The sequence below is a fragment of the Dendropsophus ebraccatus genome, chromosome 1 (genome assembly GCF_027789765.1).
Source record: "Dendropsophus ebraccatus isolate aDenEbr1 chromosome 1, aDenEbr1.pat, whole genome shotgun sequence".
In the NCBI taxonomy this organism is placed as follows: domain Eukaryota; kingdom Metazoa; phylum Chordata; class Amphibia; order Anura; family Hylidae; genus Dendropsophus; species Dendropsophus ebraccatus.
Window position 1 is genome coordinate 201,881,555 of NC_091454.1, and position 17,120 is coordinate 201,898,674.

General features: G+C 46.0%; 1 protein-coding gene across 1 annotated transcript; it reads right to left on the bottom strand.

Moving 5' to 3' along the window:
- Positions 1–2,708: 2,708 nt before the first annotated feature.
- REEP4 (receptor accessory protein 4) lies at positions 2,709–17,110 on the bottom strand. The gene is made up of 9 exons (XM_069944464.1): positions 16,952–17,110; positions 10,336–10,408; positions 9,072–9,148; positions 8,468–8,588; positions 7,605–7,718; positions 6,931–7,060; positions 6,692–6,852; positions 3,966–5,609; positions 2,709–3,858 (listed from the first exon to the last, which is right to left on the bottom strand). Exons 1-8 carry the CDS (start codon positions 16,981–16,983, stop codon positions 5,544–5,546), a joined length of 774 nt encoding a protein of 257 aa, XP_069800565.1. The 5' UTR covers positions 16,984–17,110; the 3' UTR covers positions 2,709–3,858; positions 3,966–5,543.
- Between the last annotated feature and the right edge of the window lie 10 nt (positions 17,111–17,120).

A 17,120-nucleotide genomic window follows, 5' to 3' on the forward strand; every position in this document is an offset into this window, starting at 1 on the left:
CGTACAGGATCTGATCAGGATTTGATGGCACAGATTTGAAGTTGCAGATTGAAAGCAAATCAAATCTGGGCCATGAAATCTGCTGCAGATCCTGTATGTATGAACGCACTCTTAAAGTGTCCCTGTCATTATAACTTTCAAATTCCAAATCAACAGTAGATGTGATATAAAGCAAGTTTGCCATATACATTCATTATTTTTTGTTGTTGTTAGCCTGCTGTAAAACAAAGCTGTACTTACCAGAAATCCAGGTCCAGTCTCCTGAAGGCAGATTTTATGACTTGTGCTGGTTGAAAAAAACAGACTAAACACAGGAATTTCGGCCAGTACAGAGAGTCACGGCTGCCTTCTAAGTGAGCGGTCAGATGGCCTGGGATACACAGGACTTCCTGTTTTCTGACTGTTTCCTGGGTTTTTTGAGTCATAAAACAGGAAGTGCCGTTTTTTCCATGATAACAAAAAAATAAATAATGTATATTGTAAACTTGCTTTATATCACATCTACTGCTGATTTAGATTTTGTTTTGAAAGTTATAACAGTGACACTTTAATGTAGAAAACATTTATCTATGTAATAGAAGCACAGACAGCTATATAAAAAGGTACCATGTGTCTCCTTAATTAATAGCATCGACCAGTGTCAGCAGTTTGTGACCTGAATTGCAGCTGACAGATTCCCTTTAAGGGTAGCTTCACACGTACCGACTCGCAGAGTTAATAACGCTGCGAGTTGGCTAGGTCCTGGCAGATCACTTTCACTACATACACACAGCTGTCTGAACGACCGCTGCGTGTATGTTATTCTGCCGGCCACTTAACACCTTCAGCTGCCGCCCGGCTCCCGCTCTGTATACATTACCTCTCCTCGCTGCACAGGGTCCCGGAATACTGCTCTCCCTTAACCCCTTCAGCTCTCAGCTGAAGGGGTTAAGGGGCCGGCAGAATTACATACACGCAGTGGTCGTTCAGACCGCTGTGCGTATGTAGTAAAGGTGATCTGCCAGGACCTAGCCGACTCGCAGCGTTATTAACGCTGCAAGTCGGTACGTGTGAAGCTACCCCAAGTGTGGCAAAAAAAAACAAATGGTGTGACAGGTATTGCAGCCAGATCCCCCCACATTCAGTATTAGCTGCTCCCCCTCGGCTATTATGTGACCTGATGTAGTAGATGCATGTGCCACTGCCCTGTGTAATGTGGATATAACCTGTATGTCTGCATCTATGATGTATTCTTATGACATTCACTACAAGAATAATCTATTAGTTCTTTACAATATGTCAGCATTAAAAGGGGTTATCTGAGTAACAAAAACAACATTCTAAACAATCCCCCTTCCCAATACCACCCTATGTCTAATATACATGTATAACCTATCTTATACCCTTTCCCTGTTTCTTTTCTCATTCTTATCCCCTCTGGATGTTTAAAATTCTCTACTCTGGATCCACTCTGACTACGCTTAGCGCCCTCCCTTTATGTCACAGAACATGTGAACTCCTCTCAGGGGGCCGGGTTACCTGTCTATTGATTTGGTAACCCGACCCCCAGGAGACATCATATCCATGCACCTGTGCTGCTTCCATAGACTTACATGTGTCCCTGAGTCTAGGTTTCTGTAATATGAAAAGTTATAGTTCTTTCTCTGCTTGCTGTCAGTGAATGCAGACATATGTACCTGTCTTTGTGTCACAGCTCTGTATATTGTAAGTGTTATAGATGCTCTTATAGTCTGGATGGAAGTGGAATGTCATCATTCACAGTCAGCAAGCAGAGATCTAAACCTACACTACAGCCAAACGGTAAACAGATGCCCGTTATGCAGCACATAGCTACACCATCAGTGAAAAAAACATTCCTGTGGTTACTGTGCAATAGTAAGGACAGCAGTGGGCAGGAAAGAAAGCTGAGGCGGTAAGTACACAAACAGACCAATCAGGGAAATGCATGATGGGAAATGTAGTTTTCGATCCTGGATATAGATTAGCTTTTAGAAAAGCTCATAACTCAGGAATGGAAGCAGCTAGAAAGACAGGAGATGGCTCAAAATACTCAAGGAGGCCTGGTGAGTAACAACTAGCATTTCATTTTTTCGCTCTTAAGTGGATAAAACCTTTAAAGGGGTTATCGAGCACTACAAAAACATGGCCACTTTTCCTCCTCTTGTCTCCAGTACATGTGTCTGATCAACCACTGACAGATTATGGGGTGATAGGGGGTCGATTGTGATTTTCCATCACTGCTGACCCCTATTACCACCGACTACATCTATTCAGAGAGAGAAGCTTGCAGCTTACCCCTCTCCATAGAGAACACAGGCTGTGCCGAACATTCCTGCAGATAGATGGGAGACATAACAGCCAAACAATTAGCTATTGAAGGTGTATGGGGACCTTAAAGGGGTTATCCAACGCTACAAAAACATGGATAACCCCTTTAACACTCATCAGCCCTTGCCACATCACGGATTTAAGACTGGCCACTTTATGCACTTGAGGAGAAGAGCAGAGAGGGATCACAAAGGAGTCAAGTACTAATATAAGTGGCTTCAGTGTATGCTGCAATGCATAGTATGGCACACACCTTACCTAAATTGCTCTCTTTACAAGGGGACACTATGCAGGGAACACTCACATTTGGTGTATATATGTGTATACAGCAAACATCCATGTGTAGCTTTCCCTCCCCAATAACACACCATGACAACCACTTTAAGCAAAAAACAACAAAAAGTTTATTTTCAGGGATATATATATATATATATATATATATAAAAAAAAAAAAGGACAGACAGGCAAATATATAAAAAGAGGTCAGAAACATCAGGCACTTGAGGTGAGGTCTCTTGGCCCCCTACACCATGGTGATCTCATGATAGACACTTGACATAAGGACACTTTGTTTAATCGAGTACAACTGAACCCGCAGCCAGCGGCGGCTCAATATGGCACTTGTAGAAAATCTCTGCGTGTAGCACAGCAATGGATTTCATGTTTGGGGAATGATTCTGCTGTTCCTTTAAGTGGATCCCTAGACAAGTCCTATTTGTATAGAGCAGACGTCTCACATATATATACATACAAAGACAAAAGGAGCATTGTAACTGTATCCCGCATAGTGGTGGGATGAGAATTTCAGCCAGACAAAGAACGCAGTGCAAAAGGATAAAAGTGCAATCTATTTAACCCATGTGTTCCTAAGGGGGTGTTTACACTGGCAGATTACTGAAGCCAAAGCCAGGAACAGACTATAAACAGGGAACAGGTCATAAAGGAAAGACTGAGATTTCTCATCTTTTCAAATCTTTGGCTTCAAATCTGTCTGTGTATACACACCATTGGACTTGTTGCGATAAACCCCCTCCCCTAAAAAAAAAGGTTGTTATCTTCTTGATTTGCACTAGGATGAACGCTCCTCTCTCCATCGTGCTGCAGGAGGCAGACTCTATGGACTCACAATGTCGCCCGTCTCCTGCCACAAGACAGAAAAGGCACCGAGCTGGAGAGAAGTGCTCACGCTGTGTGCTTCTCCCGGATCTTTCTAATGATCATTGGGGGACTGAACACCCAGACCCCAAGCGGATCAAAACCTTTGGCATGTCAATAGGCCAGATTCCCACATAACATGGATAATTTTGACCCACATAACAACTGCAAAGCCGTCTATGATACTGTCAGGCAGGGACTTGCAGGGTACAAATATGCAACTTCTATTTCTCCGTGGTCATACTATTTATTTGGTATAGCAATGAAGATTTGGTCATCAGTGTAAGATATTGGCTGGGATTTTTCCATAAGACGTGGCTGACTACAATGGTGACCAAGGCACTAAATCAGGGGTAGGGAACCTTGGCTCTCCAGCTGTTGCAAAACTACAACTCCCATCATGCCTGGGCAGCCAAAGCTTAGCTGTCCAGGCATGATGGGAGTTGTAGTTTTGCAACAGCTGGAGAGCCCAGGTTCCCTACCTTTGCACTAAATACTAAAGCTTATAAGCCCCCTGATAAATATCTTCCTTATAGTATGATATAAGACAGGTTGTGAGTGTGGTATTACAGCTCAGCGCTATTCCCTTCAATAGAAAGATGCAATAGCGGATGCAATACCGGACACAACCTTTGGACAGGTGTGACGCTGTTTTAGGAAGAAATCATCCATGCTTTTGTAAACCTGAACAACTGCAATAAAGATGATAAAAAAAAAAAAAAAAAAAGTGTCTATGTCTTCCTTCTTCCAGATATTGCACCAACCGGCAAGTTTAGTTACATTTGAGTGAATGAGACCGAGCTGCAATACTGCTCTACCAACAAGAGTGGCGCTGTTTCTAGAATAAAGAAGACATGTATTGTTTTTCCAATTTCACCCGATCCCTGTAAAAGGATATCGTGAAGTATGAAAGCCTTTTGCAAGAGGAAAAAGAAGGATTTTTCTATTTGCATAAATTTCAACCTATCATTACTCCCAAAGATTATTTCATTTGTGTGAATAAAAACATATTAACCTTTAATCTGAATGATCAAATAATACTAAAAATAACAGAACAGAAGTCAATGTTAAAATAAATTAGTGCAAAAGTCTGTCTATGTGTATGTATGGTGGTCCATGACCTATGGCACCTTACATGTCATAGCAGAACGCTGTCTTACGACATGACGTTCATATATAATCACATGGTACAGATCTGTGTCCTGTTAATATGTCGGGTGGGCTTGCAGAACTCCATGTGCACGCTGCAGAAACAACCCCATGGGACAGATACTGTGACTGTGTGTATTATTATCTACCATGTACCCAGCAGCATGAAAACCCCTCAGATTTTGGGGCAGGATCTCAATGATCATGTGATACAGAGTGAATTACACTTGCGCGGTGGTCAGGTCATGTATGGTAACATAGACTAGACATACACAGACATGGGATGTACACATACACAGTGATAGAAACACACATATACAGACATGGGGGAAAACAGAGGCAACGCATAACATGGCTGTAAGTCTGCGCCACTAGTTGAGGCATATACCTGTGCAGAAATCATGGCGACAACCAGTGAGGATGACATATAGCAGTGTCTGCCAACCCATGGCTTTTAATCTTTTGTGAAAACGACAACTCTTATCATGCACTGACAGCTTGCATGATGGGAATTGTAGTTTTGCAACAGATAGGGTTCCACAGGTTGGGAAACACTATAATGTCCAGCCACACTGTAGTAATGCAAGGTGAATGGAATTGGGTGGCATCAGGACACCTATTGCCTGCTTCATATGTAAGATATTTACCCAAGAGATAGGTAACTAGGCTGAAGACCACAGAAGCATGATGTACTCAAGAGTACAGACTGCAGTCTCATATATACATCCGCAGACATGGATACAGCCACAGACAGACGCATTGATCGTACTTATTTACACATGTAGTCAAACCGCAAACTGTAACACATGGCCAGTGTGAACATTAAATTAAGTTTAAAATTCAGTGTTTTCAGCTTTGTATGAGGATGTGCGGGTGCTATACCCCTTGGCTTGTCACTGTGCTTCTGGAGATTACATTTCAGCTTCAGACTGAACAGTCTTCTTCTTTGCTCGTGGTTTGCTGCTGCGGACAGATGCCTGTAATATAGAGGAGAGGAGGTGAGGGGTGGGAGGTCTGTGTGCCATGCATGTATCAGATGATACACTATAGCAGTGTTAGGCCTAACAGTTTTTACTGTCAGGAAATACTGATCAGGAAGTCTTTTTATAAATACTTAGTATTGCCTAAAAGTAAAAACTGAAAGGAAATTAAAAAAAAAAAAAAAAAAAAAAAAAGATATTCCCCCAGCTGCATGGCTGCAGTTCTGCTCTCCTCTCCCTTCCTGCTCTGCAAGCACATGAGTGACTCTTGTGCACCGCAGCACTGGGGAGAAAGCGCACTCTTGTGGCCGGAAGCATAGTGTTGCCAATGGCTCCTTGTCCTGCCAATCTCAGCTCCCCATTTAACTGTATGCGCTCCTATTAGGAGTGTATACAGTTAAAGGAACAGGCGCAGCACCTGTCAGCAGTTACTCAGGTGCTGATGCCAGCCCAGGGTGCCTAGCAACACATCCACAAATCCAGCCATTTTCCGGATGCAGATCGGAATTCTGGACGCTCCCATACACTTGTATGGGGTCATCTGTGCCAGAATTCCAGACAAAAATAGGACATGGTCTAAATTTTTTGGAGAGCTATTCTCTGGTATGGACATCCTTTAGGATAAAAAATCTCAAGGGTGTCCATGCCTATGAGAAGACTACGGGTTTGGAAATTTCAGACGTGTGTGGTCTTAGGTTGTGATGTACACAGTATGGTAGTAGAAGTTTATATGTATGACATGGTACAGTACAGTGGTGAGGGTAGAGTGATAAACACTACTGTTATACATACTGTGTACATGGCACGGTACATGCACTGAAGGAGTAGTCTTAGGCAGTATGTATGACACTGTATACACAATATAGCTGTGATAGCAGACTGCCTAACTACACTATGCTGTCATTCATACTGTGTGTATGACATGGTACATACATTATAGTGCTAGGCAGTGTGTACAATAGCTTACATATATAGTGTCGTGTTAGGCAGTGTATGGCAGGTTACATATATTTAAGTGTATAACAGTACATGTGGTACAGCTGTAGTGTTATACATACAGTATAGCAGCTACTCCTCACCTCCCTACTTAGCCCCTTCTTCTTTGACACCCTCAGACTCTGGCTCCTCTGTAGTGGTTTTGATGGGGGTCCGCCTCTTGTTCTTGCTGAGGTTTTGCTTTCAGTGTCTGACCACCTTTCATCCATGGAGTCACTGTCGACTTGGGACTGTGTTGAATAACCTATGTAACAAGAGTTTATATACATTATGCTGAACAAACACATCTATAGGTCCTCAAGTCACAGAAGAAAAAGCTTACCGATAGGGCGGCGATGGAGCTCAGCCTCTGGATACAGGGGATCTCTGTAGTGTATGGGAGCATCATCTGGGAGCTCTCTCAAATCCTGCATGCTGAAGCTGCGCAGACGTCCGACCAGAGCCCCCTGTCCCTGGAAAAAGCAAGGGGATTTTTGGTTTTTAGGCTGTGTTCACACAACGTATATTTTCGTAAAACCACGGCCGTTGAACGGCTGTGCTTATTACAAAATTAGGTTACCTTGCAGTCTATGGGATCCAGTCTGGAGCGTATACACATAATATATGCTCCGGCCGGGACCCCTAGCGGTGCCACAAACACTGACATGTGAGTTTTCTGCGACCGCTATTCAGTGAATAGCGGGCGCAGAAAACCCTTGTCAGTGCACACTATGGAGCGAGCGGCTGTGGCCGTACACTCCATAGTGTGCAGTGGGGAGTTCTGATGCGGGTGTGCACGGATGCGCCCGCATCAGAACTCTGTGGGGCTAAAGATCATCCGGGCCAGTACTGCAGTACCGCCCGGGATGATCTTTTCAGAGACTGGCCGTTACGTAACCCGGCCGGGTCATGGAACGGCCTGTCTTATACGTAATGTGAACATAGCCTTACACTGTGATAGAAGACCAAGACACAAACACTATGGTGACATAGCTAATGTTCTATTTGTGGAGGTACCTTAGTAGCTGCTTGCACGGCCGCACTGGCCGCTATGTTAAGCCCTTTGCGCCCCAGCGTGACGACCGATTCATAGCTTCTCTCCTTTGCCTGCACGATATACGTGTCTATCTCCTGGGGAAAGCAATCAGATTTCGGTCAGTAGTGTACCATATAGAGGAAGTAGCTGATAGCAAGTTAATACTGAGGTATTCGCTGGTCTTAAGAGTCTCTTCCTGCAGCTGTACTGTAAGGTAAGGAACAGGTCAGGACAGACGCAACCACTGGAATCCAGGAGTGGCCCGGGGCCATAGCTGATACCGATGACGGGCATGTCTTTCAAGTGACACCAAGAGACACCGGAATAACAACCCGGAGCAGTAAGTCTCTGCTCAGACAGACCCTCTTATGTATTACTGTCATGTATGCTGGAGTTTGAGAGTCTAGGAGTGCAAATTATAACTATATAAAGCAGTCAGAAAACTGTAAAAAAAAAAAAAAAAAATGTATGCAACCAATCAGGGTGAAAAGACAATACACCCGGACCACCAGGATAGTGAATCTGGTGATACATCCACTATGCTCCCATATTGCTGCAAAACAAAATTCAGGAATAAAGAATGCTGGGTGAAGTACATGTGACAGGTGTGATGGCAGCATCATTGTTGTTCCTTCCTGCTAAACCAACATGTTACCCTTCCACACACCAGATGTCATAGCTTATTAGGGACAAGATTTTCCTGTCCTGTATGTATGTACAGTGGATGACTATTCGTAACCTCTTGGTGTAAGACAAACACTGAACGGCACAGATGTCCTATCAGGCCGCCCCAGGCTGATATACAGGAATGTTAGTGGTGATAGACAGATACAGTATACAGTACCTTCTCCCGCAGGGACAGGGCAGGATGCACACACTTCCTGTACAGTAAGCTGGCTCCTCGGGTGTATGGGGACAGCAGCCAGACCACAAAGGCCATCTTAATCTCATAGTAAAATGGAAACCTGTCCAGGAAAAGAAGAAAAATATGAGTGGAAAGGGATAAAAAAAGACATCAGGGGATAAGAGACAATGTAATACACATGATCACCAATTACATTATTTGTTCTGGACAGCCCCATATCTACTATACCACATGCATGTGATACAAGGAAATAATAATTAATAATAATAATAATATTTATTTGTATAGCGCCAACAGATTCCGCAATAATAATAATAATAATAATAATAATAATAATAATAATAATAAATTATTATTATTATTATTATTATTGCGGAATCTGTTGGCACTATACAAATAAATATTATTATTATTATTATTTATTGATGAACAATCGGGATGAGACTACAATATCATATCCACACTTGGCAGGGTTGCTGCAGCTCATCTCCCATTGACATGAATGGCAGCTGTAATCCAGCACAACCCATACACAATTCTTCACTAAGGGAGATCCTCATGGGTTTTCCCTTAGTATCCTTACCAGCTGAGGAAAATGTCTGTGAATGTTTCTACCGTCATGAAGAGGGCAAAGACGATCCAGTACATCATCCATCGCACCTGAGAAGACAAAAGGAGGAAACTTAGTCACGTCCACTGTGCTGCACTGTCCGGTGTAGGACACGGTGGTCAGATATCAAGGATAAGAGACATAAGGAGGACTATGGGAATGGCTAAGCTCTATATATTCAGTGAAAGGGATTATCCAGATTTAGAAAAACAGCACCACCCTGGTCCTAAGGTTGTGTGTGGTATTAGAATTCAGCTCCAGTCACTTCAAGGGAACTGCAAAACCCCACACCCAACCAGAGGACGAGAGTGTCGCTGCTACTGGAGGAAAGCCACTATGTTTTATGAATCCTAAATATCCCTCTAAAGCGAATGTACTATCAGGTACATTTGCATTAATATGACTCATGTATAGAACGGCGCGGGCCTGCCCCCCAGGGGGAGGAAATCCCCTCCCCTCTATGACGCGGCTCCATTAGAATCAATGGAGCCACATCATAGAGAGGCAGGGGATTCCTCCCACTGGCAGTGGGCCGACTCATCTCCAGCGCTTCAGCCTTGGCCCGTTACCTGTGGATAAAACGTCATTGTAAACGGGAATCGGTCCGCGGTTAAAAAAAAAAAAAAAACAGACCACAGCACATGTCATATTAAAGCAAATGTACCTGAAGGATAGTCAATGTAATAAATGATGAAATTACAGACAAAACCAGGGACTGGAGATGTTCTGGAAAATACTACAATAAACATTGGGAGGTCACAGAGGTTACATATTTGTCCTTTACTCCACACATACTAGGAGGAGGGTCACCCTTCTCAAAAACTGCAAAGGGAAATAGGGGACATAGGTTGAATTTTTTCTTGCCTGATCTTCAGCTGCAACTGGCTGACAAGCTATTGTGTATGGAGGGAGAGTGACTGTCCACAATGTCTATTATAAGGGGGCTATCCTAGGATTAAAAGGACAGACAATAACTAGGTGATCGGAAGGTTATTTATCCCCAGTGATAGATGATCAATTCAGAAATCTTATAGACAGTGTTGGTCTCCGATCTCCCCCCAATGGAAGATGAAGGGGGGGGGGGGGGGGGGGACAGAGCACTAAACCAGCACACAGCCCCTCTTTTCTCTGAGGGTCCCAGATGTCAGGACCCCCCACCTCGATCAGCCATGTAATGCTACCTTTCTGGCCATAACTCATAATACATGTGCACAGCTTGTGTTATACCGATACTCACATATTCTCGGACATTCTTGGTTTTCACAGCTTTGTATGATGAATAGGCTGGATACAACAAACCAAAGACGAGCCTATTGGGGAAAAGGAAAAGAAAAAAAAATGCTATTATACACGAGGACATCAAAGGTGACACAAACACTCCCACACCGTGCTGTATACACTCCAAACAGGGATGGTTTACAAGCCACAACACTGTATACGCCCAGAACAATGCTCAATGAAACACCCAATATACTAGTCACCCACGTGCCAGGATTAGTCACTCCAAGCCTGGCAGCCACCTACACCCCATAGACATGAGGCTGCCCATTCACATCACTGCCCGCTGCACTCTCACCCACTTTTTAGCTCAGTCCTGTTTGCATAGAAGGGGAAGAGGAAAACAACGCTTGTTCACGGGGATTTAGGTCGCACAATACTGACTAGATCATCCGGGGTCCTAAAATGTAGAAGCTGCTGCCTAAGGACGATGGGGCCCATTTATAGCTGGAGATAGAACCCATCTGCACTGGCTGCCAATGGACTGGTGATCAGAAAAGGGATCATGCTGATCCATTTAATGATACAGGGATCCATATATACCCCAGGCCATTATTTAACATCAGCATCATGACAAAATATCTCGCATTACCTACTTTAATGCAGTAAAGGAACCCCCCCTCCTTGTAGGCAAGGAGAGCTGCCAGAGTCTGTATACAGCACCAGGGCTGGCACAGTGTACATAGAGAAGACTGCCACAGTATATACAGGCACTGCAATGCCACGGTATATAGACTTTGTATATACTGTGGCAGTCTCCTCCATGTACACAGTGCCGGTCCTGCTCCACGCTTTCCCTGGTTCCTGCTGCGATCTTACTGGACCTCCCTGCCCCGGTACCTCGGCAGGATAAGGAAATAGTTGGCCGGCCACCCACAGCTCGTTGGCCAGTAGCTCCTCCTCTGGGTCCCCCACATCCTGAGCGGCGTGGGAGCAGCCCTTCACCTGGGTGACGTCCTCAGTGACAGTGGGGCCGACTCTCTGGGCTGGACCCCTAGGAGCTCCTGGCTGTGCGGTCTGTGGCTGGAGAGCTCAGGCTGATTCCTCCCACACACAGAGCAAGGAATTTTTTCTAGAAAACCAAATTTTCAATTTTCAAAAATAAAAAATAAAAATAAATAAATTGTGAGACCAGCGCCATATATCCAGTAGACGCTGTAGGTAATGTCCCACTGGCAGGGATCCAGGATGCTGAGACATAGGGAGTTGTCTGAAAGAGTCCTCACCTCCTCAATGTCCCGGATACAGGGAACACTGTGGACACTGGTTAAGTACAATGTGAACGTGTCACTGGCCGTACCCAATAGATATTTGATGCCGGACTCCTCCCCGGGAACCAAAGGGCCAAATCCTGCTCTCCCCTATGATTGCCTGTTGGGGGCTACATTACGCCATTTTTAAGTGAAAATCTGTGCAGTCCCATAGGTGGGACTGATGTTGCCCAAAAAAAACTATTTTCTGCCACCGTCGATGCCTTCATGTAACACATACAATCACGACAGATCGCAGGGATCTACCCTGTTGGATTATTTCAGGAATAGTCAGTCATTGGAAAGTCTTAACGCCAAATGACAGATCTGCACCCCATCAATGACGGGTCACAGTAGACATGGATCAGGTTTGGTTTATTTCATTCATGGTATTGCTGCCAGTAACACCTTCCTAGACCAAGCACGACTGACAAGAAAACAAGTGTCTGCCATGACCTATGGATGGCCAGCTGTAGCGTTTGTCAGGAAGATGTCATAGAACAACCGGCCCATCCTTACAGCCTAATCCTCTCGCCATTAGTCACCAATGACCCATACGTGGCACCGCTCTCTGCTCGGGAGGACAAATGCAGTGAGCCAGACTTTTCCAAGTAACAGTGTAAAGTGATGTATTCATGAAGATAAGGCAGTGCTAATATGGTATACCAGTTACATAAGACACCCTATTAGTTGTCAGACAGGCTTCCAGCATAGACGGCTCCGCTCCCATGTGACATGGCCTATATAGGTGAGTTTACAGGCGTCTTATACTAGCGAAGAGAGCACAGGGACTGTCATGTGTCGTCTAGATGAATCACCCTTCATAATGCTATGAGCGTGTCTGTAGCCAGTCATCAAAATACAACAGGTACGGTGAAATACACTGTCACTAACAGGGAGAATTATCAGCGGGGAAAGGTACAATGTGCGTGAGGGGGGTCCCAGTGTACAGACCTCAACCAGTATAAAGGGTTATGCTGGAAAGACCGCTTAAAAGGAAAAGTAATAGTAGGTGATGCTTATATAGAGTCAATGGGGGAGATTTATCAAACATGGTGTAAAGTGAAACTGGCTCAGTTGCCCCTAGCAACCAATCAGATTCCACCTTTCATTTTTCAAAGAGTCTGTGAGGAATGAAAGGTGGAATCTGATTGGTTGCTAGGGGCAACTGAGCCAGTTTCACTTTACACCATGTTTGATAAATCCCCCCCAATGCCTGTATTCTGAATTAAAGGGATTTTAAAGGTAACGTATCACCCATCCATAGGGTTGGTAAAAGTATCTAATCCCTTCCCTCAAGTGAATGAAGCGTCAGCCCACATGATAAGCTGATCGATTGGGGTCTCTTGCCCCCTGTGTAAGTAGCGCGGTCGGACACTGACTGCTGAAGCCAGCCAAGCCTTGTACTAGCCAACACTGGTTGAATAGAGTAGTAACTGAGCATGTGTGTTGCCCCTCCATTCACTTATGGTACAAGAGACCCCCAGTTCTGGTGATCAGTGGGGGGATCGGGCAGATGGAGACACATAATCAGGTACTAACGACAAGTGTAAATATAAGGGTCTTTTAAGATTATAACACAGACGGCCTACCCCTAGAATCAATATCGCTTTGCTGACTTCCGTTGATTTGCAAACTAGAAACTTATACTTCGTTGTTTAGAACACACAGCGCCGCACACACAGTAGTGACTGTCCGTAGTAATTACAGGTCAGTCCTCTGCCCATTAGATGGGGCGGGGGTCTCACTATGTGCTCTTAAAGGGAAATGTCTGGAAAGAGGGTCTCCACCAGCCAAAGATGGCCAATCCAGCCTGACTAAAGGTCATGTTACACAGGCTGATCTGGAGGAGCGAGCGCCGCCCTGTAAGATCTTTACATCATCCGGAGAGCCCATAGGAGATAACGGCGGTCTGCTGCCACCGATCCTATTACACAGGATAACAGCTAAGGATACTATTACAGGGAACGATAACCTGCCCTATTCAGCTGATTATCATTCCGTGTAATAAACACAAGGATCAGCCGATGACAAAAATTAGCCAATGTCAACGATCATCGGCTGATCGTTGATATAGGTTCGGACCTATAATTGTCGGGCACCGACCGCGCACCGCTACATGCAATAGCGGTGTGCGGCCAGCGGCTGACTATTTGCAAAGTAAATACATTACCCATCCCAGGTCCAGGGCTCCCCTTGTGGTCCGCTGCTTCCCGGGTCCCGCGACCTGCCTTAGCAGACAGGCCCCTTAGCCAATTACTGGCCGGGACCGCCGCGACAGGCTGCTCTGAATCTGCAGCACGCGGGACCCGGGGAGAAGCGGACCGCAAGAGGAGCCCTGGACCATGGATAGGTAATTTATGCCATTTAAACAAGGGCTGCAAAGACGTCGGTAACAAGGTCCATGCAGCCCTTGTTAAACGATTATCGGGACGTGTAAGAGGCCCAGTAAACAAGCGCCGATCAGCAGATCGACGCTCGTTTGCAGTTATTATCGGTAATAGTACCCTAACAGACTATCATCATGGTTGATAAGCCGACATGTGGTGTAATTGGGCCTTTAGTATATCATGGGCATCCAGTCACCTTGAAGGGCACCTTGTAACACTGCTCCCCCTCTAAACTCTAAAGCTGAGCTTAACACAGGGTATCTGCATCTGCAACTCTGAGAATGAGAACAGACAAAACTGCCTATTGTCAGGAGAAGATGCATAAACTGAGTGTCCGCTATGGGCTCTCCAGCTGCGGGGGGCATGATGGGATTCACAGATGGACAGACACAAGTGGGGGAACAATGATGTTATAGATGTCCCAAGTGTATAATGCTAATGGTGCGTTTACACGGAACGATCAATCAGATTTTCGCGATAACAATGGCATTTGAGTGTAAACACAGCGAACGATCAAGTGACAAGCGAGAAATTGTTTATTTTGATCTTTCAACATGTTCTCAAATAGTCTTTCAACGATTTACTCTGTGTGAGATGGGCTTAAGCGATTTTAAAACGATCGCAATAACAAATTTTCCAAACAATATATCGTTCCGTCTAAACCAGGGGTCCCCAGATGGCGGACCACGGAGGCCAGCTGTCCAGACCCCTGCTGCCGCTCAGTATACTGAGCTGCACTCTGCACAGTAACTATGAGCACTCATAACAAGTACTCATAGTTACCATGCGGCAGCACTGACAGAGAGGGAGCCATTGGCTCCCTCCCTGTCAGTCACTCTTGTGGCCGCACTCTGCCTTTAGTTTCGGCACTTAAGTGACGTCACTTGAGTGCCGACGCCAGGACAAGGGGAGAGCGGCCTCTTGTGACCGCTGTAGTACGGCCACAAGAGGGAAGAGAAGAGGAAGCGCCGGACCCAGGTGAGTATAAGTGTTTGTTTTTTTTATGTTATATGGGAGGGTGAGCGCACAGGGGGGGGGGGATATATACTACTGGGGGAGCGCACAGGGGGGCTATATAAGGGCTGGTGAGAAAGAAGAAATGCCAGTTTTTCCACTAATAAGCATCTATTCTGTATGTAAATAGTTCAACAACGTTTGTGAAAAGTAACAAAACTTGTTTCCTACTGATGTTCAGCTCGAACCTTCACCTGACAATAGACCCCGGTAAGTGGACGTTCACTAAAAGTTGTTGAGTACCCCTGGCCTAAACGCTGATCGTTATAAAAAAAACCACATTGTTACTTTGAAGTCGTTAATCGTTCAATAGGGCGAATCACTCCGTGTAAACGCACCATTAGATCATGTACCGCAGTGTTGCCCAACCTGGAGCTCTCCGGCTGTTGCCAAATGACTACTCCCATCATGCCCTAGACAGCCTCGGACTTTATAGTTACAGTTATAGTTTTCCTACAGTTGTAGGGCCACAGGTTAGGGATTACTGATGTAATGTAGAGTCACTGATAACTTAATGAAGTGTTCCCTAACCTGGCTCTCGAGCTGTCGCAAAACTACAACCTCCATTATGCCAAATTAATATTTAGCTGTTCTGCATGATGGGAGTTGTAGTTATGCAACAGCTGGAGGGTGACAGGTTGGGGAACACTGATGTAATGTACAGTCTCTAACCATGTTACGTATTGTCATCAATCCTATAATGCAGCTTTCCTCACCCTGGGTCTCTCCATCTGCTGCACAGCTATAACTCCTATCATGAGCACAATGGGAGTTGTAGCTTTGTAACAGCTGGGAGATCACTAATGTAACATATAATAGTCATTGCTTACGTAACAGAGTCACTGATCTCTTAATGCACAGTCACACATCATGTGAGGTATAGTCCTGCTGGGACTGGTGTCCTCTGGCTGTAACACATGGCTCCCACATAGATGAAAACTCTATGCTCTTATAGGACAGATGGGCAGCACTAAGGGGACCAGCAATAATGGACAGGGTGACTACTATAGTCCCTATGAATTGTTAATCCCTGCAACAAAATGTGCAACTTCTGAGGGTGGGGGAAGGGTGGTAAACTAGGGAACTTGTAGCAGAGCCGAGAAGCAAGGATCACCCAGCTTTCCCAGACTTCTGAATGCAAATCCTGACATCATATGCACCAATATAACCTCTCCTTCCATATTAAACATCTGCCATTCAGGAGACGGGGAACGCTGGCCGACCAGCCGCTACGAGAGGGGAACGCTGGCCGACCAGCCGCTACGAGAGGGGAACGCTGGCCGACCAGCCGCTACGAGAGGGGAACGCTGGCCGACCAGCCGCTACGAGAGGGGAACGCTGGCCGACCAGCCGCTACGAGAGGGGAACACTGGCCGACCAGCCGCTACGAGAGGGGAACGCTGGCCGACCAGCCGCTACGAGAGGGGAACGCTGGCCGACCAGCCGCTACGAGAGGGGAACACTGGCCGACCAGCCGCTACGAGAGGGGAACACTGGCCGACCAGCCGCTACGAGAGGGGAACGCTGGCCGACCAGCCGCTACGAGAGGGGAACGCTGGCCGACCAGCCGCTACGAGAGGGGAACGCTGGCCGACCAGCCGCTACGAGAGGGGAACGCTGGCCGACCAGCCCTATGAGAGGGGAGAGCTGGCTGACCGCCCCTATGAGAGGGGAGAGCTGGCTGACCACCCCTATGACAGCTGCCTATAGGTTCCCCCCGCTTTACTATCACTATATAGAGCTAAGGGAGCTTCCCGACAAGCTGTGGGTGCCAGGGTGTGCTGGGACTAGTAGTCCCACTGGCTCTCTATGTGTGTACTAACAGACAGGGAGCGGTGGGCGCTATATACAGCGGCCCAGGCATAGACGCAGGCAGCAGCCATACAGCGGTGTACACACACAGCGGCTCCGGGATACTCACACCACCGCCCGGGAGATAATCCAGGACACCATCCTCCCTCGTTGTCACTCTCCCCGGAGCGCTCGGCACTTCCGCTTCCGCTCTGGGTGGTCACAGCAACTCAAACTTGGAAGAAAACAGGGCTCCGCCAATCAGAAAGAGGAGTGGGCGTGTCCGCCCCGCCCAGCCT

What these genes read in the sequence shown, in the direction of transcription:
- REEP4 (XM_069944464.1), bottom strand. Translation starts at nt 16,983, where the DNA reads ATGGTGTCCTGGATTATCTCCCGGGCGGTGGT. An exon ending in ATTATCTCCCGGGCGGTGGT is followed by an intron (nt 10,409 to 16,951) that starts GTGAGTATCCCG and finishes TTTCCCCAATAG; the next exon opens with GCTCGTCTTTGGTTTGTTGT. An exon ending in GCTCCATCGCCGCCCTATCG is followed by an intron (nt 6,853 to 6,930) that starts GTAAGCTTTTTC and finishes CTTGTTACATAG; the next exon opens with GTTATTCAACACAGTCCCAA.